The sequence below is a fragment of the Mauremys reevesii genome, linkage group 4, assembly GCF_016161935.1.
Source record: "Mauremys reevesii isolate NIE-2019 linkage group 4, ASM1616193v1, whole genome shotgun sequence".
In the NCBI taxonomy this organism is placed as follows: Eukaryota; Metazoa; Chordata; order Testudines; family Geoemydidae; genus Mauremys; species Mauremys reevesii.
Window position 1 is genome coordinate 44,263,865 of NC_052626.1, and position 25,193 is coordinate 44,289,057.

The 25,193-nt window shown below is 39.7% G+C and overlaps 1 protein-coding gene across 5 annotated transcripts in view; it reads right to left on the reverse strand.

Annotated features, from left to right (window-relative positions):
* The window catches only part of TTC6 (tetratricopeptide repeat domain 6), a 137,184-nt gene that overhangs the window by 86,129 nt on the left and 25,862 nt on the right, over window positions 1-25,193 (reverse strand). For all 5 annotated transcript variants that reach the window (XM_039539077.1, XM_039539076.1, XM_039539075.1 and 2 more), the window contains 4 exons: window positions 20,114-20,335; window positions 18,808-18,950; window positions 13,855-14,064; window positions 1,189-1,348 (listed from right to left, as the gene is read on the reverse strand). In XM_039539077.1, coding sequence (XP_039395011.1) covers window positions 1,189-1,348; window positions 13,855-14,064; window positions 18,808-18,950; window positions 20,114-20,335 — 735 coding nt within the window. The remainder of the gene's footprint in view (window positions 1-1,188; window positions 1,349-13,854; window positions 14,065-18,807; window positions 18,951-20,113; window positions 20,336-25,193) is intronic.

Here is a 25,193-nt window from a genome sequence, read left to right on the forward strand (position 1 = left end):
AACAAGAAGCGGGCAGCATTATCTCCTGCAAATGTAACCAAACTTCAGCCATTGGCTGAAGTAGGACTGGGTGGATTTGTAGGCGCTAAAATTTTACATTGTTCTATTTTTGACTGCAGTTATTTTTTGTACATAATTCTACATTTGTAAGTTCAACTTTCATGATAAAGATATTGCACTAAAGTACTTGTATTAGGTTAATTGAAATATACTATTTATTTTTATTTTTACAGTGCAAATATCTGTAATCACAAATAAATATAAAGTTAGCACTGTACACTTTGTATTCTGCGTTGTAACTGAAATCAATATATTTGTAAATATAGAAAACATCCAAAAATATTTAAATAAATGGTAGTCTATTATTGTTTAACAGTGCGATTAATCGAGATTAATATTTTTAATCATGCAATTAATCAAGATTAATATTTTAATCGCTTGACAGTGCCACTTTAAAGCAAACATTTTGGTTTATATATGGCCACAAATATTTCTTACCATCTTAAATATCTGTTGTTCAGTGCAACCAAAACCAGTGCAGTTTCCCTTTAAATAATAAGCTGGCAAATTTAAAACAGATATAAGGAATACTTTTTAGCAAAATGCACAAATACCATATGGAATTCATTGCCTCATGATATAATTGAGGCCAACAGCTTAGGAGGATTCAAAAAAGGTTTAGAAAAATGTATGGATAACAATAATATCCAGAGTTATACTAGGATATTATATTTTTAAAATTAAGTGTTAGATGGGATACAAGTCCTCACACTTCAGAGCACAAGCCAACCTCTAATTATTGGGGGTTATGAGAAAGCCTCTTTGGGGGAAGTTTATCCCAAAATCTGCTATTCCAAGGACTCTTGCCCCTTCCTATGAAGCATCTGGTACTAGCCACTGACTGCAACAGAATGCTAGGACCACATCTGATTGAGTAGGGAAATTCCTATGTTCCCATGTAATAATATTTCACATAAAGAACTGGGGATGAGGGTGATTTATTACAGCATATAAAAGACTGCATATTACAACATATAAATGACACATAAAATGTGGCATTAGTGTGTGGCATTTAATTCCTGAATGACACACACTAACAAAATAAATTAGGAATTTGTTTTCAGGCTCTGTGTAATTATTTGTAAAACTGCACTAACAGTGTACATTTTTATCAAAATTAATTCTTACTTTCTCTCCTAACAGTTCCAGTCGTGGCTTTTCAACATAATAGGCAGCTACTTTTTGCCATTCTGTTAGACTTTTTGATGTATGAGGAGGCAAAACATTAATTCCATCTTTCTGATTATCCTGGTATAGTTCTGAAACAGGAACTCCATAACAACAAATTCTAAAGCAGAATAAAATATGAATAAACTACTCAAATGTCAGTTACTTGAAATATTAAGAAAAATAATGTAATGTTAATTCAAATTTTAAATTAATTTTCCTTGTGATTAAACCAAAGGTGAAGGAATAAATAAAATAAAATAAAATTACTCAAGTTCTTTCTTTAGAAGGGGAGGAGTCAAGAATAAAATGGTCACCTGCCTTTGGGTAACTGGTGTTCTTCAAGATGTGTTGCACATGTCAATTCCACTATAGGCGTGTGTGCACTGTATGCATAGTTGTCAGAGAAATTTTTTCCTCAGTGGTATCCATTGGGACATCTTGAACTCCCTCTGTTGCATACACTACTGCGTGCTGGTATAACAGAACAGAGCTGCCCCTAACCCCCCTCAGTTTCTTCGTACCAGGTAATTCTGATAGAGAGGGGAAGGAGGGCAGGTCATGGAATGGACATGTGCAAAACACCTCAAAGAACAACAGTTATAGAAAGGTAGGTAACAGTTTTTTCTTCGAGTGCTTGTACGTGTCCATTTCACTGTAGGTGACTCACAAGCAGACAAATATGGAGGTGAGCTCGGAGTCTACCTGAATATTGATTGAAGGACAACCTGTCCAAAATTGATATTTTCTCTGGACTGATGGGAAATGGCATAATGAGAAGCAAAACTGTAAACTGATTACCAAGTTTCTGATTTACAAATAGCTATCATCAGTACTTGTGCCAAGAAAGCTACCGGAGTTGCCTGTGCTTTAGTAGAATGCATCAATATTCTAGCAACTGGTAGCATAAACAAATGAACAAAGAGATCCAGGATGAGATTCTCTAAGTGAAAACTTAACCCTGTCCATAACCATAATGAACAGATGCATGGAGATTCTAAAGAACTTAGTACTCTCCAGATAAAAAGCTAAAGCCCTTCTCACATTGAACAAATGAATTCTCTCCTCATCTCTATGCACATGGGGTATCAGGAAGAATGTAGGCAAAAAGACTGCCTGGTTAGCATGAAAATTAAAGACTACAGTAACTCCTTGCTTAACGTTGTAGTTATGTTCCTGAAAAATGTGACTTTAAGCAAACCAATGTTAAGCAAATCCAATTTCCCCATAAGAATTAATGTAAATGGGGGGTTAGATTCCAGGGAAATTTTTTTCACCAGACAAAAGACTATACTATATATATATATATACACACACACACACACACAGTATAAGTTTTAAACAAACAATTTAATCAGTGATGATGATTGTGAAGCTTGGTTGAAGTGGTGAAGTCAGAGGGTGGGATATTTCCCAAGGAATGCCTTACTGCTAAATGATGAACTAGCAATCGGCTCAGACCTCAAGGGTTAACACATTGTTGTTAATGTAGCCTCGCACTCTACCAGGCAGCACGAATGGAGGGAGGGGAGACAGTATGGCAGACAGAGACACACATCATGTGAGAGGGAGATATGCATTGCCCCTTTAAGTATGCTGACCCCACTCTAAATACACTGCCTTTTTAAATAGATCAGCAAGTTGAGACAGCAGCTCCTGCCAGCAAGCTCCCTCCGTCTTGAGCCCTGTTGTGTCTCTCCTGATCTCTGGAAATGGGGTAAGTGGGGTGCAGGAGCAAGGGGGAGGGGGAAACCCTGACAGTAACCCTCCACTTCCCCCCCTTTCACAGCAAGCAGGAGGCTCCAAAGAGCAGCTCCAAGGCAGAGGGCAGGAACAGCACATGGCAGTGGGGGGAGGGACAGCTGAACTGCTGGCAACTGATAGCCTGCTGAGCGGCTGCCACACAGGGAACTTAGGGGAGTGTGAAGCTGATAGGGGGCTGCCGGTCCACCCTGGTTCCAAGCCCCCACCAGTTAACCCGAACAGGCTGATCTTCCTGCAACCAGTGGACAAAGCAGGCGGCTGCCAAACAATCTGATCAAACTCTTTAGGAATCTGGTAACAATAGGTTGGAGAAAAGAGATTTATTATCCACCGAGATGTGAAAGGCTGAGATAGCTGCCAGATGTACTCTTACAGAGCTAATCTCCAAACTTTGATGTTTTAGGTATAGATGAGAGTCCAGTATGAGGTTCAGGGGTGCATGCTCCGGGGATATGCCTTTCTGACAGGATGAAATGGAGAAGCACTTCCATTTACTAAGGTATATGCCCCTAGTTGCGGGTTTTCTGCTATTCAGTAACACTTCAGGGACATTCTTAGAACAGGATTCTCCAAAGCTGTGTTAACAATGCATTAAGTAATGAAGCATCCATGTTGTCAGATGGAGGGCTTGTAGGCTGGGATGGAGCAGGCAGCTGCGGTCCTGCAAAATCACAACTTGATGCAGTGGGAGAGACAGAGGCTTGACTGCAGTACTGTCGAAGTCACGCTGGTGCTATAAGGATGAGATGAGCATGGTCTTGTTTGACTTTGAACAAATTCTGGACAGCAAGGGAATCATACAGGAGGGGGTCTTTCCAGGGTAACCAAAAACACCTGGCAACAAACCTGGTCTGACACCTCCCCGGAACAAAACCAATGGCATTTTCTGTTGGACTTTGTTGTGAACAGATCCAACTGAGTAGTCCCCCAGAGCTAGAAGATGGATCTGGTGATATCAGGGCATAAAGACCACTCGTGATGATCAGAGAAGTCCTGCTCAATCAATCTATTAATGTATTCTGTTTCCCTGGAAGGTAAGCAGCCCTGAGATTAACTGAATTGGTTATACAAAAGTCCCAGAAGCAAATTGCCTCCTGGCATGACTGCACTCCCCTGACTATTTATGTAAATCATAATCACAGAGTTGTCTGTTAAAATTAACGAGTTCTTTCCTTCTATATATCAGAAGAAAGCTGAGCAGGCTAGTCGCACAACTCTTAACTCCCTGATACTTATATGAGCAATCAGATCCCGAGGCAACCAGAGACCTTGACCCAGAGGCTCACGTGAGCCCTGCAACCCAGAGCTGATGCATCTGTGACTAAAGTGAGGGCTGGTAGCAGGGGAATAAAAGGGACCTCCACACAGACTTTCAGAGGGTTCATCCACCAATCCAGAGACCACAAAACTGACACTGGCACATGAACCATCTAGTCCAAATGATGATTACTTGGGGTTTTCAACAACACTAGCCATGCATGCAGCTTTCTGAGATGCAGCCTGGTGTGTTAACCCACATAGGTACATCTTGACATGTGACCCAGGAGGCTGAGGCATCTGTGTGCCAATGCGAGAGCTTATGCTTTCAGTCAAAGCACCCCAACAGTCTTGTCTGGCAACAAGGAAAAGGACAGAACAGGATTCCAAGGTGGTAACTGCTCCATGACTTGTGATGAGGAAGCCACCTTTGTAACCTCAGTGCTCAGTACCGGAGAATGATACTCTTGGTTCTGATACCCCCAGAGTAAGCTCAATGACAAAAGATGATATGGTTGCGGGGAGGTTCTTGCAGGATCAGGGACACCCCACGGTGTCAAGAACGACTGCTGATATGGGCCTGGAACCGCACTTTGACTGGACCATTGCTCCATAGGAGGAGGAGACCAGTGCTTTGACTGTTGCATGACCCAAGGTCTGATGGAGGGTATGCCCTCTGTCTTGGATGAGACACAGAGTAATGCACCTCTGAGTATGAAGAGGAAGAATCTGAAATGTCTGACACTGGGAGTGCAAAACCTGTTGGGACTGTGGATAGGTAGCCCAAGCTTGGAGATGATGGATGTGGTACTGAGGATATCATTGGAGGCTTGCCCTTTGACTGCACCAGCCTTTGTGGAAGCTTGGGGGGTAACAGTACTGTGAATTCCTGACATGGAGAGGAAGGTGACGCATGCATCAGTACCGACTGTAAACCTTCTTGCACCTCCAGGGACACCACTACCAAAAGGCTAAGCAAGTCCCTTGTGATTGCTTATGCCTCTGGGATGGTTGGGAGCAGCAATGACTGATGGCTCTGCTGCAGAGATCTTTCAGGGGATGCCCTCAATGGACCTGCACAGCTCTGGAGGTAGTGATTCCTTCTTCTTAGCTGAAGAGTGCTCCAGTGAGAGACTCTACTCTGACTGTGTCTTGAAGTCTCTACTTCTACTAGGCTTCGGCATCAACATCCCCATGTGAGGTACCAAGCCTGAGGAGGGTGTAAATCTTTTCTTCAGTACCAGCAAATGGGACTGAGGAGCTGCAGACACCTCCTGTGTGCTCCATACCGAGGCTGATGTACTTGGGGTTCTCTCTGCATGAGACAAGTCCGATGGGGGGCAAAGTGCTGCCTCCAAGAGCAACATTTGAGCCTCACCACTCTAACTCTCCTTGAGCGGAGCTTAAATCCCTTACAAATGTGACTTTTGTCACTTATGTGGGATTCTCCCAAACATTTCAAACAGGCAGTGTGTGGACCACTGACCAGCACAGGTTTAGTGCAAGTGTGGCAGGATTTAAAACCTGGTAAATGCAGCATCATTTCAGTGCCGATCCCAATATCAAAAAACGAAAACTAGTCCAAAAACACCTACAACTAAAATCTATCACTAAAACTAACAAACTTAACTACTTCCTAACAATAAAAGAGAGTATATATACAAAAGAGTGAGGGAAGCTTATGACGACAAGTCTGAGATTACTCCGACAACCATCACTGGCAGTAAGACGGAACTGAGGGGGTTGGGGACAGCTCCATGCTCTTATACTAACATGCAGTGGTATATGGTGACAGGGGGCATTTGAGCCGCCCCAGTGGGTGCTATTGAGGGGGAAAGTTCTGACAACTGTGCATGCCCACACCCAGTGGAAAGGACATGTGCAAACACTCAAAGAAGTGATTTCAGGAAAGCTTGTGAGACCAAACCCATGATGTACATTATGTGAAGACACAAGAGGGCCACACTAGTATTTCACATTCATGTTGGACCTACAGCCCTGAGCCTGCAAACACTTATGAATATGCTTAACTTTAAGCCTGTGAGTAGCCCCATTTATTTTAACAGAATTAAATTTAAGCATGTGTTTGCAGCACTGAGGCCTAACTAGTACATGCATAACTTTAAACATAAAGAGAAGTCCCACTGAAGTCAATGGAGTTACTCACATACTTTCCATTACATATTTAAGTTCAAAGTGCAGTAAAATCAACAGGAGGGCTTTCCGTTGACCTCAATGGGTTTTGGATTATACCCTAAGTGATTATCCTGTCATTTGGATTCTGATTTTGGGAGGGTTTTTTTTTTATTTTTTATAAAATCCCCTACTACAAATGGCACACAAATGGAATATCTCACTTTAGAAAGTGACATTCTCAAGTATTTAAGATAAGAAGTAAAAAGCCATGTGTCTTGATACATTTTGCACCTTTTATAATGTTTCAGATTAAAATGTATTAACCACTTCTTACATAATATATATACAATTGTCAGGTTGAATAACAATTTTTGCCATTCTCTACCTCTATTCACTTTGTGCCTGGTAGCTCTTCAATAACAGATTTGGAGTGGGGATGATGGGGTTGCCCAAAAAAAACTACTATTTTCATTCTTCCAGGTTTGATTAATATTTATCAGCTAAGTAGCTATTTTTAAAAGGCATTCGGCTTGATAAATGATAATTTATACTGATAGAGAATGTCTGCTTCATATTTTTAAATATATTAACTTAATAGAAAGTAAGGATTACATTTATATTTTTGTTTTAATTTATATTTTTGTCATGATTTCATAACACACTGAATACTCAACCTTTTGGTTATAATTAGTCTTTATGGAAATAATATAATTACAAAAATATATATAACTAAATGGAAATGATAAAACATAGTATATATATATATATATACACACACACACAAGAGAGAATTTATTGCTAAATATCTATGTATACACAAAAATATATATTATGTTAGACTCTTGATCATTCTGACCTCATTAGTACATGCTCAGAGTGACATCTGCTGGCTTTATACAGTTTTGTTTTTTGAAAAGACTAAATCAGTGGTTTTCAACCTTATTTCATTTGCGGACTCCTAAAAAAATTCAAATGGAAGTGTGGAACCCTTTGGAAATCTTAGACATAGTCTGCAAACCCCCAGGGTCCATGGACCACAGGTTGAAAACCATTGTTCTATGCTAACTACAACCTTTCACGGACCCCTTAGACATAGTCTGCGAACCCAGAGGGGTCCAGAGACCACAGATCGAAAACCACTAGACTGAACTAATAATGACATTTCTCTTTGTAGAGACATGGTGAATGAGGTAATATTTGTGTTAACTACTTATGCTAAACAATCTATTCCACCTTGTATTTAGCTGTGCCACTCTGAGTACCTTTCCCAGACCTGAAGAAGAGCCATGTGCAGCTTGAAAGCTTGTCTCTGACCAACTGAAGTTGGTCCAATAAAAGATATTACCTTGCCCACCTTGTTGCTCTAAAATCATGGGGCCAACACAGCTACAACAACGTTTCTCTTTGAATTCATACAATTAAGTTTCTATTATTTCATCTCATATTTCTTTGTAATCTAACTAACATACAGTATAGTTGGCCTGATTCTCATTTACACTATATGTAATTTACTCCCATTTTAAGACCTCTTTACACTACCAGAGCAGTGTAAAGGGGCTTTAGCATACCTGAGTATCAGTTTAAAACAAAGTGCCTTCTAATTTGGAGTGGTTAATTTTTGAAAGTATCAGAGGGGTAGCCATGTTAGTCTGGATCTGTAAAAGCAGCAAAGAGTCCTGTGGCACCTTGTAGACTAACAGACGTATTGGAGCATGAGCTTTTGTGGGTGAATACATCTGACGAAGTGGGTCTTCACCCACAAAAGCTCATGCTCCAATACGTCTGTTAGCCTATAAGGTGCCACAGGACTCTTTGCTAATTTTTGAAAGGAGTCCTAAAAAAGTAGCTTTGGGGCAAAAGAAGCTGCAATCCTTACTTAGAGACTCAGAGAGAAAGGCTTTGGACCTGAAAGTAATGTGATCTTGAACAGTCTCTGAAATATATCTGAGATTTCTCTTTCTTCAAATAGAAGTCTTAACTAAAGATCTGTTACTTAACTTAATGGGGGTGGGGGGGGGAACTAGCTTTTTGGCAAGTGTCTGGCCTTTCATCTGTTCAAGTTTCCTCTTTATTTCTAAGATTTTGCAGGTTCTGACTCCTGTTGAGAGTTTGTGTAGAATGAATATAAATTAAAATGATAAAAGATATAAAACACCCTTGAGTAAAACACACTTTTGACACCTGAGTTAAAAAGTAATTGAAATGAGCAACAAAAACTGCACTTTTGATCAAAGTAGTTTTCAGATTAAGAAGTCTATGTCAAACAATAAAAAGTTGATATAACCTGAAATGCCTTTCAGACTTGACCTTCTGGAGACAAAAACAAACTGAGGAAAGTGCTAGGTATTGTGTTTCTATATGCTGGCAAAAAAGTAAAATCTGCACTCCCAGAGAAGTACAGAAATTCCTGCTGAAAGGAGTTTTATAAAATACAATACTATATCTATGACATTTTTTACAATTCTTGTAGGATATTTTGCTGGAAATGGGGTGACAAAATACCTCTTTTAATGTTTAAATTGAACATATTGGTGCATAAGATAAACAGAAGAATGAAATAAGCATTACTATCTTAGGCAAACTTGAAGCTATAGTTTTCTTGATCAGTCCCACTATAAAATTCTATAATAGACCACTGCAGATTTCCTTGGTCTTTGTTACAAGCAAACAAATGTCAATCTAAGTACTTAAAACTAGCACCAACACATGAAGAGAACTAAACTATTGTTATTGTAAGTGCAGACATCAGTATAATTTGAATTTGACTATCCATTGCACAGAAAAACACGTTTATTCTAATTTGATTCTTTGTATTTGTAGAATTTGTCAAATGCAGGAGCTAGTCATGTCTCAGTAGTTCAGTGTGTGCAATTATATACTGAAAGAAGCCTTATCTAGTGTAGGACAAATTGTACCTATGAGATTGCAGGTTCACGTGACACGTAGATTTAAAAAGATTTAAAACCAGGCAACTTCAAAGCAGTAGGTGGTGCCACAAGATGGCAGTGCTCCAGAGGATTGAGTTTTCTATACTTCCTCAATTCAGCAAGGTCGGGCATATGCTTAAATATTTGAGCATGCAAGTAGTTCCATCAACATCAATGACATATAGATAAAACATAAACATAGAATACAATGGTCACTTCTATGCCTAGTAAATAAAAAGGTGAAAAACTGAGGCCATAACACAAATTGAGTCGCATGAAATCTAGAAAACTAGCCAACTATTGAAAATATTAAAATCATCAAAAGTTGTTCTAGATTCTTGCATCCAAGATACAAAAGCATCATATATTGATAAATATTTTTACTTAACATTCTCTGACTCATAAATCTTAAACTGTTGGGATCTTTCCAGAAGTCGCTTGAAAAGAAAATGAGGGGGAGGAAGAGTAATTATAGCTAATGGCTTTAGGAATCTCTGGCTTCTGCTTTTTAAGCTGCATGCCACATACACTGGGATAATGAGTCTTCTGAAACCAGCTACTGATGTGAAAGCCTTTCTATATAAAGCATTTTCAACTCCTTTGCTTTCTGTACAGAGGTCTCCACCTGTTACCAAAGAAACTCTATGAACTGGAATAGGTTTTTGAGATTTTTCTGAACCTCCCAGTGGAATGCAGACATTTGCAGTCAAGTGCACCTGCTGGCATCAAACTGAATCAATAATTTTCTGTACTGTATCACCCCCATCAACGAGTGCCAATGTCCGGTGTCAGGCCAGGTCTACACCTTCATGAACTAGCTTTTTAGGCTCCTGGTGCTTGTTCTGAAGGACCTTAACCTGCCTTTTAGTCAGGAAGGGCTGCAGCTATGGAGTGGTAAACCCTTTACTCCAAATGAATCCTATAACTCAAATTTAGAGTTCTGAGGTGTAGTACCACATACTTAGCTGGCCTTTCCTTTGGCCATGGCCATTTTAATCACTATTCTTTCATGCAGAAGGTAGGACCCATAGCTGGCAGCATCCTCAGGGAAGATCCTTGGAGACAGTACAAGATGGCAGCTATAAATGCTTCACCAGCTGGCGCAACATACTTTGCAAAGTCACAGCAATCCTATTGCATGGCTCAGTTATCACTTGGCTACAACGCTTGTCGATTCCTGGCCCCGTGCTAACTGGGTCAGCCAACATAGCCAGCTTTTTAAAAAACTGGGGGAAAATGAGACCCTCTGTCACAGAGTTGCTATCCTCCTGCTTCTTTGCAGCAGAACTGTATTTGGCAACAAATTAGAACACCAGCTCATTAGAGTACAGCTAGCAAACGTCATCTCCCTGGTCACCACTCTGCTCCAATTTGGGTACTGATTATGATGCAATGATGGAAGATCTAGGAGAAATGAGCTCTTCAGTACACAAGGTACCAGCAGCACTGGTGACAAGGACAATGCTCCATGTAGTGATGAATTAACCACTGGGCCAACGGGGCCCATGCCCAGGGGGCCCAGCCACTTGGGGGACCCCAGGAAAATGGGCAGCCTGTGCCCTGCTCCGCCTGCCCAGTGCTCCTGCCAGGGAGTGGTCTCAAGGTGCGGAGGCTTGCCCTGCTCCACCCAGCACTCCTGCTGAAGAGCAGAGGAAGCCCCCACATCCCAACTCTGCTCCCTAGCAGGAGTGCCAGGCGGGTAAGCTCCCGCATCCTGACCCCACTCCCTGGCCGGAGCGCTGAGCGGGTGGTGCTGCCCCCATGCCTCATTTCCCAGGCAGGAGGGCCAGGCAGGGGAGGGGGGACTTCAGGCAGAAGGGGTGGGGCAGGGCCCCCACTTGCTCTGGCCCAAGGCCCCACAAACCCTTAATCCGACTCTGTCTCCATGCATCAATTAAGCCATTAATTGGAGAAGGCCTTCTTATTATGGTCTGAAAGGAACTGACTGAATGGTTCCAAGGACAGAGTTTAGTTTATGGGTGTTATGCAGCCAACAGTAAGGAGCATGACTTGTCTTCCTAGCCATGACCCTTAGGGGTCAAAAAAAACTTTAGAGGCTTGGGAAATTTCACCTGTCATGTGTTAGAGAGCTTACTTTACAGAAGGTTTTTCCTACTTCACCATTTACTTCACAAAGTTTCACCAGGTGGCATATTTCCAGGTATTTGATAGCCTGATAAATCCTAGCTGTCACCATTCAAAAACAAAGTCAGATAATTCACACATTAGGAATTTTTTATCTACTTTATGGAAATGATCGATTAGATTTGGAATGGGATGGACACATTCATTGGAGCAGATCCACATCTGGGAAAACAAACACAAAATCTCTATTTTGCTAATTTTACTCACTGAGCTTCTAAGACAACTTCACCCCTGGTGAATACCCAAATCGAAAGGAGCAATACTAGTCTACTGGGAGGAAAAGAAGTCTACATAGATCAAAATGAAAGAAAGGGCCTAACATAGTAGCAAAAATACTCAAGAAAAACTACTGTCATCTTGACAGCACAAGAGTTTGCATAGACTCACAGATTTTAAGGCTATAAGAGATCATTATGACCATCAAGTCTGACCTCTGGCATAATACAGGCCATAAAATGTCACCAAATGATTCTTGCATCAAGTCTATAATTTCTGGTTGAGCTCTAGCCTATATTTCAAAGATTTTCAGTCTTGATTTAAACACTTCAAGTGACAGAGAATCTCACATTCCTTTGTTTGCTAAATTAAAGGCTCTCTTTAGAAACCTTCTCCCCATGCAGGTACTTATAGACCTTGATCAAGCCACCTCTTAACTCTCTCTTGGATAAACAGAATGAACTGAGCTTTGTTCATTTCTCACTATAAGGCAAGAGGTTTTCCAGACCTGGAACCATTCTTATAGCTATTTTCTGAGCCAATTTGTCAACATCCTTTTTAAAAAGTGTGGACACCAGAACGGACTGCAGTATTGCAGTAATAGTCTCTCTAATTCCATACACAGTGGTAATATCACCTCCCTACATCTATGCAATATCATCTTGCATATACATGAAGGATAATGTTTGCTATCTTTGCCAGTGTATTCCTGTGGAGTTCATGTCCAGTTGATTATCTGCCATGACTATTAAATCCCTTTCAGAGTTATTGCTTTCCAAAATATAGTCCCCCGTCCTGCAAGCATGACCTATATTCTTTATTCCCAGCAGTATAACCTTACATGTGCCTGTATTTTTAAAGATGCATGTTGTTCAAGTGAGCCCATCTTAGCAAGCAATCCAGATTGCTGTGTAGAACTAACCTGTCGTCATTATTTACCATTCTAACAAATGTTTGAGTCATTTGCAAACTTATCAGAAATGATCTTATATTTTTGTAAGTATGACTGGATCTGGGGATCTAAACAACCCATACGAAGGAAACAGCCAGTCTGAAAATTGTGAAGGAATATCTGAAAGTATTAGATGTCCAATCCTAAATCTCCTGAGCATCAACAGAACAAAGTAAGTAAAAAATAAATACAGCAAAAATGTAACTAAAATAATCACTACACAATGAAGGTGAAAGATAAATATAAATGAGAATTATCTTTTTTTTTCAATTAAGAGAAAGGAACTGCAAAAACCTATATGAAAATCTGAAAAAGATTTAGGAACTAATCTGAATGACACTGGAAAGACATAAATTAGTGTTGTGACAACACTATAAAACATGAGTAGGCAGACAACAAAGCAGAGTACTGTTAACATTTCATCACTGTTCCTTGTAAAACAAATTATCTGTTGACAGATCATCCTGTTGTTTGGTATGTTGTACTATCATTGTTAACTTAGATTTTTTTAAAATATTTTACATAACAGTCACTTCATTTTAAATAAATTACTCACAAATTAAAGGTTAAAATCCTGCAACACATTCTCCCATGAGTAGCCCTTATTCACGTAAGTAATCCTGTTGACTCACAATCTGTGCTTAACTTTATGTACATGCATTTTCCATTGAAATCAATGGAACTAATCAGATGCTTAAAGGTAGACAGAAATGTAAGTGCTTCCAGAATCAGGACTTGTGTGAGTAAGGTCTTCTCTGAGTAAGGGTTTGTGGGACTGAGCTTTGAAGTCCAAATTCGTATAGGCATGCATAATGTTAATAGGACTCCCTTACGTAGTCCTATTAACAACAATGGGACTGCTCAAGTTTGTAAATTTAAGCATGAGCATAAGCATTTGCAAGACTGAGGCCAAATCTGTGAAATGTTCACTGAAAAACGACTAAAAAATTGATTTGTTTTAATAAGTCAAATTCAAAACAATATCTTTAATGTTCTGAGCAATATGAATTCTAGGTGTCTGTGGTTTAAAGATTAATATAAACAAGAATATTAAAATATGTCTATAGTGCCAGCCTAATACAGAATCTATTAAGATATTTTGTTTCCAGAACATTTCTTTAATAATATTAAAATAATGAAGCCTTCAGAAAAGTTATTCTTTAACTAATATTCATTTAAACTAAATTATAATTACAAAGATAAAACTGAAAACAGATTATCGATTCATACCTATTTCTTTCTATTTGTTCTTCAAAAGTAATATTTTCTGAGCAGAGTGATGCTTCCTCCTGGTGGTCCAGATCCTTTGCAGTAAATAAAAGATAATGCCCTTTTCTGTCAAAAGTATGATATACTCTTGAAGCCAGCTGTAGATCAGCAGGCAATGCATAACTAGGAGAAGCAGTACACAGATGATGAATAACTGGATAATGTTGACCTCTGAGGGACAAAAAAAACAACTATTTTAGCATTTTCACAGTCTTCTAACATCTAGATTTCACATACACAGATTATTCTACTACTGCATTAGAATCACACAGACTGTATTTAAAGTTTTAATACCTATAATTATCAAAAATTATTGTACAACTAACAGAAAAGAAAAGAAGATGCTAAAATCCCTGACAACAGCTTTAAAGTAGAAAGTAATTACACAGGACAAAGTCATACTCTTCTGATTCAAGCACAACTTTCATGAGTTCACTGAGAGTTTCACTTGTGTAAGTACTTAGGATCAGACCCCTAAATTGTACACATATGTAAATATGCTGAAACATTACACAAACTCATGAGTAAGACTATGGGTGTGTACCCAGGGTGGGTAGACAAACACATGCTAGTTCTGCTGGAGCTAGAGTGCTAAAAATAGCAGTGTAGCTGCAAGTAGCATGAGCAGCAACTTGGGCTAGCCACTCAAGGAGTCCAGGTGGGTTTGTCCTCAGGCAGCTACCCATTCTACCCACAGCCACACTACTACCTTGAGCAAAGCGAGCATGTATCTGTCTACCTGGGAAGCACGCTCCTAGCTGCAGTGTAGATGAACCCTAACTCTTTTGACAGAGTTCCTTGAAAATAATGTTTATAAAGTTTTGGAGCTAATTATGTTAATGAGATACTATCTTCACTTGAACATTTTCCTAACTTCTTTCAGTTCATAAATCCAAAACAGTCTGTCACATAAACTATACATTCATTTTCATCTGTTGGCTTTGTAAGACCTGATGCCTTTGATTAACTTTGGAAAGTTAAAATTATTTACTTCCACCGTTTAAGATCCTGATCCAAAACTCCTTGAAGTCAATGAGATTCTTTCTACTAACTTAACTGGCAATGTATCAGGACCTAAAAGGCATGTCCATCCATTTTATGAGCTCCACAGAGTTAATAAATGTTCAGGATGCAGACAGCTATGATGCGGGGGGCGCTGGCAGGCAGGAAACTGGGGTGAATGAGGATGGTCTGGGAAGTAAAGAGGGTCTAAGTGATGATGCAGAGACTCCCACGTTTCCACGTTACATGCACCCCATCATCCTCCAGATGCAAAGAAGCCATTACCATGAAGAAAGAAAATGGGTAGCAGAGACCCATGAGGGGGTTAATGGGGAAGAGGCATTTGGTCAGAGAGTGAGTGAGAGAAAGGGTGGATTTTAGAGAGGGTGGATTTTTAGAAAGAAGCAGAATCCATCTCTGTGCAGGTTACAAATTCTACCAAAGGTCCTTTCACTGAATTGTTCTTACATATATTGTCTTTTGTTTTCGTTTTAGGATCTAAGGAAATTAACAGGCAAACAAAATTATTTTGTATTTACAAACTTAATTCCAGATTATCAATTACTTAAGGGAAACATCTGTATGAAAATGCTGGAAATTCAAAGTTAAAGTTACACCAAGTAACTTACTTGACACCTCACAGGGCTACCCCTAGAGTCATGAAGCTTACACATCACCCTCTTGCTCAGGGCTGTGCCTAACTCCACAAACTAGAATATAATGTTTTTTACTTTATGCAGGGGAAAAGCAGTACTAATAATGACAACGAAATTAGAAAAATACAGAGGTTAGTATAACCCAAAGCCATATTTGTCATGTTCTAAAATACTATTTTATATTTACGTTATAAAAATATTACAAAAAGAATTAAAGCAAAGAGAAAAGATAAAGAAGCCATAGAAAATGAAGGCAAGGTGATATGCATAACATACAACAACACTCAGAAGAAAATAATACAACTCAAGAACCAGAAAATTGTTATCATACAGTTCAGCAATGACATCAATGGATTTTAAAGAAAACTGCAGCACCCACTTAGTTTGTCAATATCTGAAAAACCTTAAACTACAGTTTAATTTTTATTTGGGAATATACTTCAATATGTTTTAATTAATTGTTATATGAAAGAGAAACCATTCCTGGTGGGAAACCAAACTATTTATGTCTATTCTATGCAAAAAGGTTAGGTTTAACTAAAGAAGTGTTTTTTAAAATGATTTAGTTAAATTAATGCAAAACCTTGTGTGGACACTCTTTTGTAATTTTAAATCTGGTTCATACTGATTTAGCATGTGTCAGTAAATGTACAGGCACAAGTTAAACAAATATAGTTTTCAGCCAACACCCACAAAAGCATTTGGACCAGTTTAACTAAAATAATTTAAAAACTGATTTTAGTTAAACAAGTGCAACTTTTGTGGTGTAGACAAGGCCTTAGTTCCCTCAACAATGCAAAATACAACAATGCAAAATTTCACCAGATCCTACAACCCAAGGAAAAGCTCACTGAACTCAGTAGGACCTTTTCCTGCATAAAGAGTACAGAATCAAGCCTTTGGGATAAAATTTAAAAGGATAAAAAAGAAAGGAGTATCCATGAAAGAAGGGGATTCACAGGCATGGCACACATGAGATGAATGGGCTAGTCTGGATTAAAGGATACCCCCTGGAAACACAAGCAGTGGAGGGGACATTTTCAGGACAAGATTTCATAAATTTTGCAGCATAGTAGGATTGAAAGCAGAGTCAGCTTAGATTCAGGAGAGTGAAATTGCAGACCAATATTTTAATGAGACGCTTACACAGTGGTTTATTTTAGAGAAGAGAAGAAAGATTTGACACGGTATTTCTAAAAGGGGGAAATATTGTATATACTCCATAAATTTATGCAATAGCCTGGCTTATTTAAAACCAATCACTAAAACTACATTTTCCCCACAGTACAATTCACCTGAAAATTAAAAAAATAACTGAGAGAGATAAGACATCTAAGGGCAAAGAGTTTCTTAAATTTTCTTTAAGATATATTCGTTTCAGTAATTTCTGTAAATAAAGAAAAGTGAAATAACTGAAAATTTCTCATTTACTTATTTTAAATAGATAAAAACAGTCTGAGTATAAATTTAATTGGGTCATATTCTTATTCTTCTAGTACAGAAGTTCATCATTTCCCTAGATGGACAAGCTGGAAGTATAAGCAATAAAAACTAAAATATTTGGGGCATGTTGCAGGTAAAGGTGTGTTTTTACAGCACAGTCTCCCTTAAGAAGACTATTTATCATTCTTTGAAAAAGAGGACATGAAAAAACAATACTATGTGTGTGGCCTACATTACCTTCATCTAATGCACTAAATAAAGTTTTTTTAGAAAATCATGCAGTTTCTGCACCATTGATAATCTGACAATAACTATTTATTGAAGGTAAAATACTCATTGTCTGCAGTCACTATTTGTTTTAATATATAATCTTGCTAACCAAATGATCTTTAAGCCATGTAGATAAGCAATGGCATGCAGAGGGTCACTTAAATACCAATTTGACTGTTTCATAAACTTAGGCATTCTTTTACCATGAGTCTAGTCTCAGCTACTTAATTGAAAGTAATATCCATTTACAAACTTTAGGCCTGCCATAAAAAGGCTCTCTTCTGTGTCCAGCAAACCTTTCAGGGCCTTAAGCCCAACAAAAGCTAATAATTAAAGCTTTTTTTTTTTCACCTCAATAAAGAGTGAAATGGAGGCACAACTTAAGGTACACCAAAACCAACCTGGCCATAAAGATCTAATTGACAGGGAAGACTGTAAAACCAGAGAATATCACTTGTCATGAAGTGAACAGGATCAGACAAATTAGTGTATAAACTGTACTTCTTTCTATACCTGCACACGTGCTACAGAACGACATATGCCACCTATGACAACAGCAGGATAAATAGGAGCTGTCCTCAAATTACAGCTCTTCAACTAAAAACTGCTAAATAGAGCTGTACAAACATCTGATTTTTTGGCTCGGTAGCTGAACCAAAAAAAACCAAACAAAATAATTTTGTTTTGAGTCAACCCAAAACAAACAAATTTGAGTGAACCAAAAAAGTCTAAAAAAATTAATTTTGGGTTGAAATGACTGTTTAATTTAACACAAAATAAATCATTTCATTTTGCTTCAGGGTGGTGGATTTTTTTTGCCTTTTTTAAATAATTAAAATGCAAGTAAAATCTGAAATGAAAAATAATTTCCAATCAAAATGTGAAGATGTGTTTAATTTAAAAAATATTGAAACAAAACATTTAGACTTTTTCTGAATTTGTGTTTAATATGGCAAATTTGACATGAATTAAAGAAAGTGTCAGTCAACCTGAATCTACATTTTTTAGCTAAAAATATTTCATCCAAAATATTTCACCCGCCTCTACTGCTGCACCTGAAATAATAAGCACTGACTGTAATACAAATACAAGTCAACGAATTCTTAGTACATAAGTAAAGAAGATGGCTAAAATCTGGAATTGTTTATATTACATTTGTGGTATTTTCCATAGTTTGTTTTTTAATATTTTAATTAGATTATGTTTAGGATTGTATGGACCAAGTTCTACCCCAGCATAAGTGCCTCCAACTCCTGCTGAGTCAATGCCAGGGCTGAGTTTGGGCCTATATGTTTAAAAAGTTGTAACTAAAAACTATTTTAAGAAGATGAACAGCAAATTCAAACTACAGTTGATTCTGAGCTACAAAGTTTGAATCTGAACTTCTCCAAAGTTCTGGATGTTCAGATCCAGAGTTTAGAAAATGGCCCTATGCCTACTTTAAACATGTACTATACTAATTTTTCCAACAGTGTTTAAAATAACTGCAAAAATATTTTCCATAACATTCACTTCAATAGCAATGAAATGTTCTAAAAGGTACTTGATCTCTGGAGTCCATGTGGACAGCGAAGACAGTGATTGCGGTTGCTGAAGATCTTCTTCTGATGGCTTTTGCTGAACTTCAAATGGTTTAGCCTTTATGATTGCTTCTCCTTTCACCTGTAGTATGTCTGCGGCTACAGCCTAAAAAGCAATAAAGCTGAAGGGTAAAAACCGTATTATAAAAAACTAAATAGTATATGGATTTTTTTTATCCATGTTGAAGTACTCTGAACTCTGGCAATTCCACACTTCAGAGCAAACCATAGCAGACAGTTAAGGTTGCTATAAATTAGAGTAGCCATAGTGACTGCTGTAACTTACTCCATTTGTTACATCAGCTCCAGGGGAAATCCAGAATCTGGGAGGCACAAATTTGCCATGCTCCTCCCCAGGCTTTACTTTCTGAGGGTATGTCTACACTGAGGGCTGGTCTACACTACGCAGTTAGGTCAACATAAGCTGCCTTATGTCAGTGTCTTCACTACAGTCTTCCTCCCACCAATGTAAGTACACTGACTCCACCTTCACAAAAGGCATAAGACTTATGTTGGTGTACTTAGGGAGATGCAGTGTCTACAGACACTGCATCCGTTACATCAGCTATCTTTTCAATTTCACGGTGGGGAACAGGGAGGAGAGAAACCCCAGGCAGCTTCCCTCTTGCTCCTGGCGGGAAATGAAGGGATGAGAAACCCTGGGTGGTTTCCCCAGCTCCCTACCAGGAACAGGGAGTAATGGGGGGGGAGCCTGCCAGGAGCCCGGGAGCCTGTGGAGCAGCCAGGCTTCTGTCAGGGAGCTGCCATCAGAGCTGAGAAACCCGTCTCTCAGCTCCGCACACTGCCCCTCTTAGGTCAGTGGAAGCGCTCTTGGGAGGACATGCACTACCAACCCAAGGAGGGTAGTATGGACATGCACCACCACAGTAATTACATAGTCAACCTAATATAGGTTGACTTAGGTTTGTAGCACAGACATACTCTGAGATTGGAAGTGTGCTTCCCGACATGGGTAGACAAACCTGCTAGCTCTGCTTGAGGTAGAGCACTACAAACAGCGGAGTATCTGGGGATTACATAGAGTACGTATCCAAGGGGTCCAGGCAGGTTTGTACTCAGTAGTCTGTCCCCAGCTGCCTCAGCTATGCTGGCTATGCTGCTATTTTCAGCACAATAACCCAAGCAGAACTAGCACATGCCAGTCTACCCACATGGGAAGCATGCTCTCAGCTGCAATGTAGACATAACCAGAGAGGCACAACACAATCCACCTCTAAGACTATAATTAATTAGATATACAAATGTTACCTCTAAAGGCGATGTTATAGATGTCTGTGATTCTTGTTTTCTCTCTGCATCCTCTGAAATTTTGGGCACTGGAAAAGCTGGTTCATATAAGCGTGAAATGTCTGAAGAAGAGAACTTTAATTTATATTCCTCAGTTTCTACAGAACTAGGCATATCCTCTGAAAGTGTATGTGAAGTTCCTGGTGCCTCAAAAGGAGTTGTTCCACTAAGTGATTCTTTGGTCTAAGAGGGGAAAAAAAGTTAAAAATTTGTTTTTTTGTAGACATGACATTTTAATACTTCTAATATGACTTTTCTGAAATATAGAACGTAAACACAAAATCATCAAAAGACCATTAAAATCCTAAAATTAATTTTCAGAACAGTTCAAGGTATTTTAGCCATGAACATTGCTATGATATCATGATGATTTTTTATGTACACAAGAAGAGAATTGGCGGGTTTAGGCTAAAAGTTCATGACTTCTCAGGAGTCTTCTTTTAAAGAGCTAGATCCTTCAGAACAATTATTTTAAGAATCCATGTTCTTGTGCTGTTTTCCCACATTGCCCCTCACTATATGCTGACAGCTGAAGAAAAGTTGTGAAAGTCCTTACTAAAGCATTGATTAATGGTACTACAGACAATCAGGATTCTACTAAACTTCACTTAGATGCTTGCCCATGAAATGGAGGAGAGTGTAGAGAGGTAGTAGAGCCAAGAAACTGAAGAATGAAAGGAAAGAGTAGCTAGTAAAACAGAGAAGAGAGGAACAATATCAAAATGGAGGAGGGGAAGAAAAAGACTCAAAAACCTTACTAAGGATCCAAAAACTCATCTCCTCACTTATGTCCCTAGGACTTTCACAGGTGATCTTTGGTCCATCCACACAGCTAGTTACCCCTGAGACCTGATCTTTGGCCTAGATGTCAAGATAGAAGACATAACAACTCGGTCACTGTCTTGGACAGACCATCACCTCATTAAAGCACTGGTCAGAGATCTTTCAATGCCCAGGCAACCAGAAAGAGCAATTATCCTGATTCAGCCATGGATTCCAACAAATTACAAAACCTGCTAAGGGATGACAGCACTCCAGCCATAAGATCAGGAGCTGATGACCTGGTGAATCACTGCCATTCTACACTAGCCTCAACAACTAACATGTCTGCCTGCAAATGGCACCTTTCTTCCCATCACTCACAGATCTCCTTGGTTTTCTGAGACCCTGCACCAGCTGAAGAGAGAAGAGCAGAAACTCAAGTGCTAATGGTGGGGGAGAAAGGCTGATTCTGACAAGATGAAATGCAATAATTCCTCAAAGCTGAGGCTGTATAACAGGCCAAAAGAACTTTTCTTTCAGCCTGCACTGAGGCTGCCAAATCCTGTCCCAAGGGGCTACCAAGGGTGGTAAAGTGCTTTATCAATCCTGAATGCCCACAACCTGCATTAGAGCTGGGCATCAAGCACCACAAAGACCTATCATCTTGCTTCTCTGAAAAGATTAGACAAATTCAGGAAGCCTCCTCAAACAGCCTGGATCCATGCTGCCTATACCCACTATCCAACAGCCCACCTGCATTCCCAGAGTTCAGAACATTCCCTCAGCAAGGAGTTCTGGACACCCTAAAGGAGTCTCAACCCAAAACTTGGGAAATCTGACCCATGCCCTTCCTGGCTTGTGAAAGAGAATCATAAACAACCGTTACCACTCCTGACTGAAATAGATAATAATCATTCAGAGAAGAATATAAGAATGGCCATACTGAGTCCAACAAATTGTCCATCTGGCCCAGTATCCTGTCTTCCAACAGTGACCAGATGCTTCACAGGGAATGAACAGAACAGAGCAATTTATCAAGCGATCCATTCCATCGTCCAGTCCCAGCTTCTGGCAGTTGGAGGTTTAGGAACACTCAGAGCATGGGGTTGCATCCCTGAACATCTAGGCTAAAAGCCATTGATGGACCTATCCTCCAGGAACTTATCTAATTCTTTTTTTAACCCAGTTATACTTTTAGCCTTCACAACATCCCCTGGCAATGAGTTCCACGGGTTGACTGTGTGTTGTGTGAAAAAATACCTCCTTATACTAGTTGTAAACCTGCTGCCTATTAATTTCATTGGGTCACCCCTGGTTTTCGTGTTATGGGAAGGGGTAAATAACACTTCCCTGTTCACTTTCTCCACACCATTCATGATTTTAGAGGCCTCTATCATATCTCCCCTTAGTAGTCTCTTTTCTAAGCATAACAGTGCTAGTCTTTTTAATCTCCACTCATAAGGAAGCTGTTCCATACCCTTAATCATTTTTGTTGCCTTTTTCTGTACTTTTTACTTTGCCAAGGGCTCTGTTCCTCTCCCTCCCCCACAGCAGGGCCCACCATTCTCTACACCATGCCAAGGGTACAGTCCCTCCCCCACCATTTTCCCCTTCCCTCACACCAAGGTCCCCTCTTATCTGCACTGTGCTAAGGGCTTTGTGTCTCTCTCGTCCCTTTGCCCCCGAAGTACCTTTCATTCCCCTAGATTGGGAGGGGTGGATGCCAGGAGGTGCTCTCGCCCCACACCTGGTACAGGCTTTGAGAAGGCAGGACATTACAAAGCAAGGAAGAAAGATTTCTCTCTCTTCTCTCTCTGGCTGCCCCTGCTGGCTGAATACCTGCTCAAAAGCTCCAAGCAGAGAGAGTAACTGTTTCTCTTTTGTCATTCAGGGTGTCAACATGTTGAATTCTATTGGCAAAATGATCAGAGGTACTGTTAAGCAGACGATAGCAACTACAAGTGTCCTCCATTTTTCTTCTTCCTGTGTTCTGATTGCACCTAGAATCACCAGGGTTCTGGCTACAGATGCCTAGAACATGCCCTGAAATTAGGAAAATGATCAGGTTTGGAATTCAAAAGTTATTGTGTCACAGATAGACAGAGAAATGTCATCAAAATGAACACAAGGCCTTCACAAGCGCAAGCAAAAATGGGTACCGGTTATATGGGCCTTTGGGCCAAGGCCCCACCAATATCCTGGGAGTGGATTGGAGCTGGCACCACTCAGAGGAAAAAGGCCCATACCAGAGCTCAAGCTGTGTAACAGCGTTCCAGCACTTTTTGGGGGGAGCCAGAACATAGCCTGGTACTTCTAACTCAGCTCACTGCTCCAGAAGTAGAGAAGGTGGCTCGTTTAATGAGCTGCCCTCACTCACAAGAACATAAGAGCTGGTCAGACCAAAGGTCCATCTAGCCCAGTATCCTGTCTTCTGACAGTGGCCAATGCCAGGTGCCCCAGAGGGAATGAACAGAACAGGTAATCATCAAATGATCCATCCACTGTCACCAATTCCCAGCTTCTGGCAAACAGAGTCTGGGGACACCATCCCTGCCCATCCTGGCTAATAGCCATTGATGGACCTATACTCCATGAATTTATCTAGTTCTTTTTTGAACCCTGTTATAGTCTTGACCTTCACACCATCCTCAGGCAAAGAGTTCCACAGGTTGACTGTGCATTGTGTGAAGAAATATTTCCTTTTGTTTGTTTTAATCCTGCTGCCTATTAATTTCATTGGGTGACCCCCTGTGTTATGAGAAGTAACTAAAATTTCCTTATTTACTTTCTCCATACCAGTCATGATTTTATAAACCTCTATCATATCCACTCCTAATCGTCTCTTTTTCAAGCTGAAAAGTCCCAATCTTATTAATCTCTCCTCATACGGAAACCATTTCATACCCCTAATCATTTTGATTGCCCTTTTCTGAACCTTTTCAATTCCAATATACCTATTTTGAGATGAGGCAACCACACCTGCAGGCAGTATCCAAGATATAGGCGTATAATGGATTTATATAGAGTCAATATGATATTTTCTGTCTTATTATCTATCCCTTTCTTAATGATTCCCAACATTCTGTTTGCTTTTTTGACTGCTGCTGCACATTGAGTGGATTTTTCAGAGAACTATCCACAATGACTCTTTCTTGAGTGGTAACAGCTAAATTAGACCCCATCATTTTATATGTATAGTTGGGTTATGTTTTCCAATGTGCATTACTTTGCATTTATCAACATTAAATTTTATCTGCCATTTTGTTGCCCAGTCACCCAGTTTTGTGAGCTCCATTTGTAGCCCTTTGCAGTCTTCTTTGAACTTAACTATCTTGAGTAGTTTTGTATCATCTGCAAATTTTGCCACCTCACTGTTTACACCTTTTTCCAGATCATTTATGAATAAGTTGAATAGGACTGGTCCCAGTACAGATCCCTGGGGGCACCATGGTTTACCTCTCTCCATTCTAAAAACTGACCATTTATTCCTACCCTTTGCTTCCTATCTTTTCTTCCCTCTTAACCCATGACAGCTTATTTTGATTAAAAGCCTTTGGTGAGAATCCTTGTCAAATGCTTTCTGAAAATCTAAGTACACTATATCCCCTGGGTCCCCCTTGTCCACATGCCTGTTGACCCCCTCAAAGAATTCTAGTAGATTAGTGAGGCATGATTTCCCATTACAAAAAATGTTTACTCTTCCCCAACAAATTATGTTCATCTATGTGTCTGACAATTCTGTTCTTTACTATAGTTTCAACCAGCTTGTCCAGTACTGACGTCAGGCTTACTGGCCTGTAATTGCTGAGCAGGGAGCCAAATCCTGAGGACGCTCTTGGGTTGCCCTGGAGATTGCCCAGGTGACTGAGCTGCCATCTCTCCTTCTGGAGTGGGAAGCCAGGTCTGGGAGCTCCCCAGGGGTCTTCCCAGGTTACCAAGCCACCATCCTTCCACTTAGGAAGGAACTATCAGTTGTACACATACAAAATGGGAAATGACTGCCTAGGAAGGAGTACTCTGGTGAGGGATCTAGGGGTCATAGTGGACCACAAGCTAAATATGAGTCAGAAGTGTAAAACTGTTGCAAAAAAAGCAAACATTATTCTGGTCTGTATTCGCAGCAGTGTTATAGGCAAGATACAAGAAATTCTTCCACTTTATTCTGCACTGATTAGGTCTCAGATGAACTATTGTGTCCAGTTCTGGGTGCTACTTTTCAGGAAAGATTTGGACAAATTAGAGAAAGTCCAGAGAAGAGCAACACAAATGATTAAAGGTC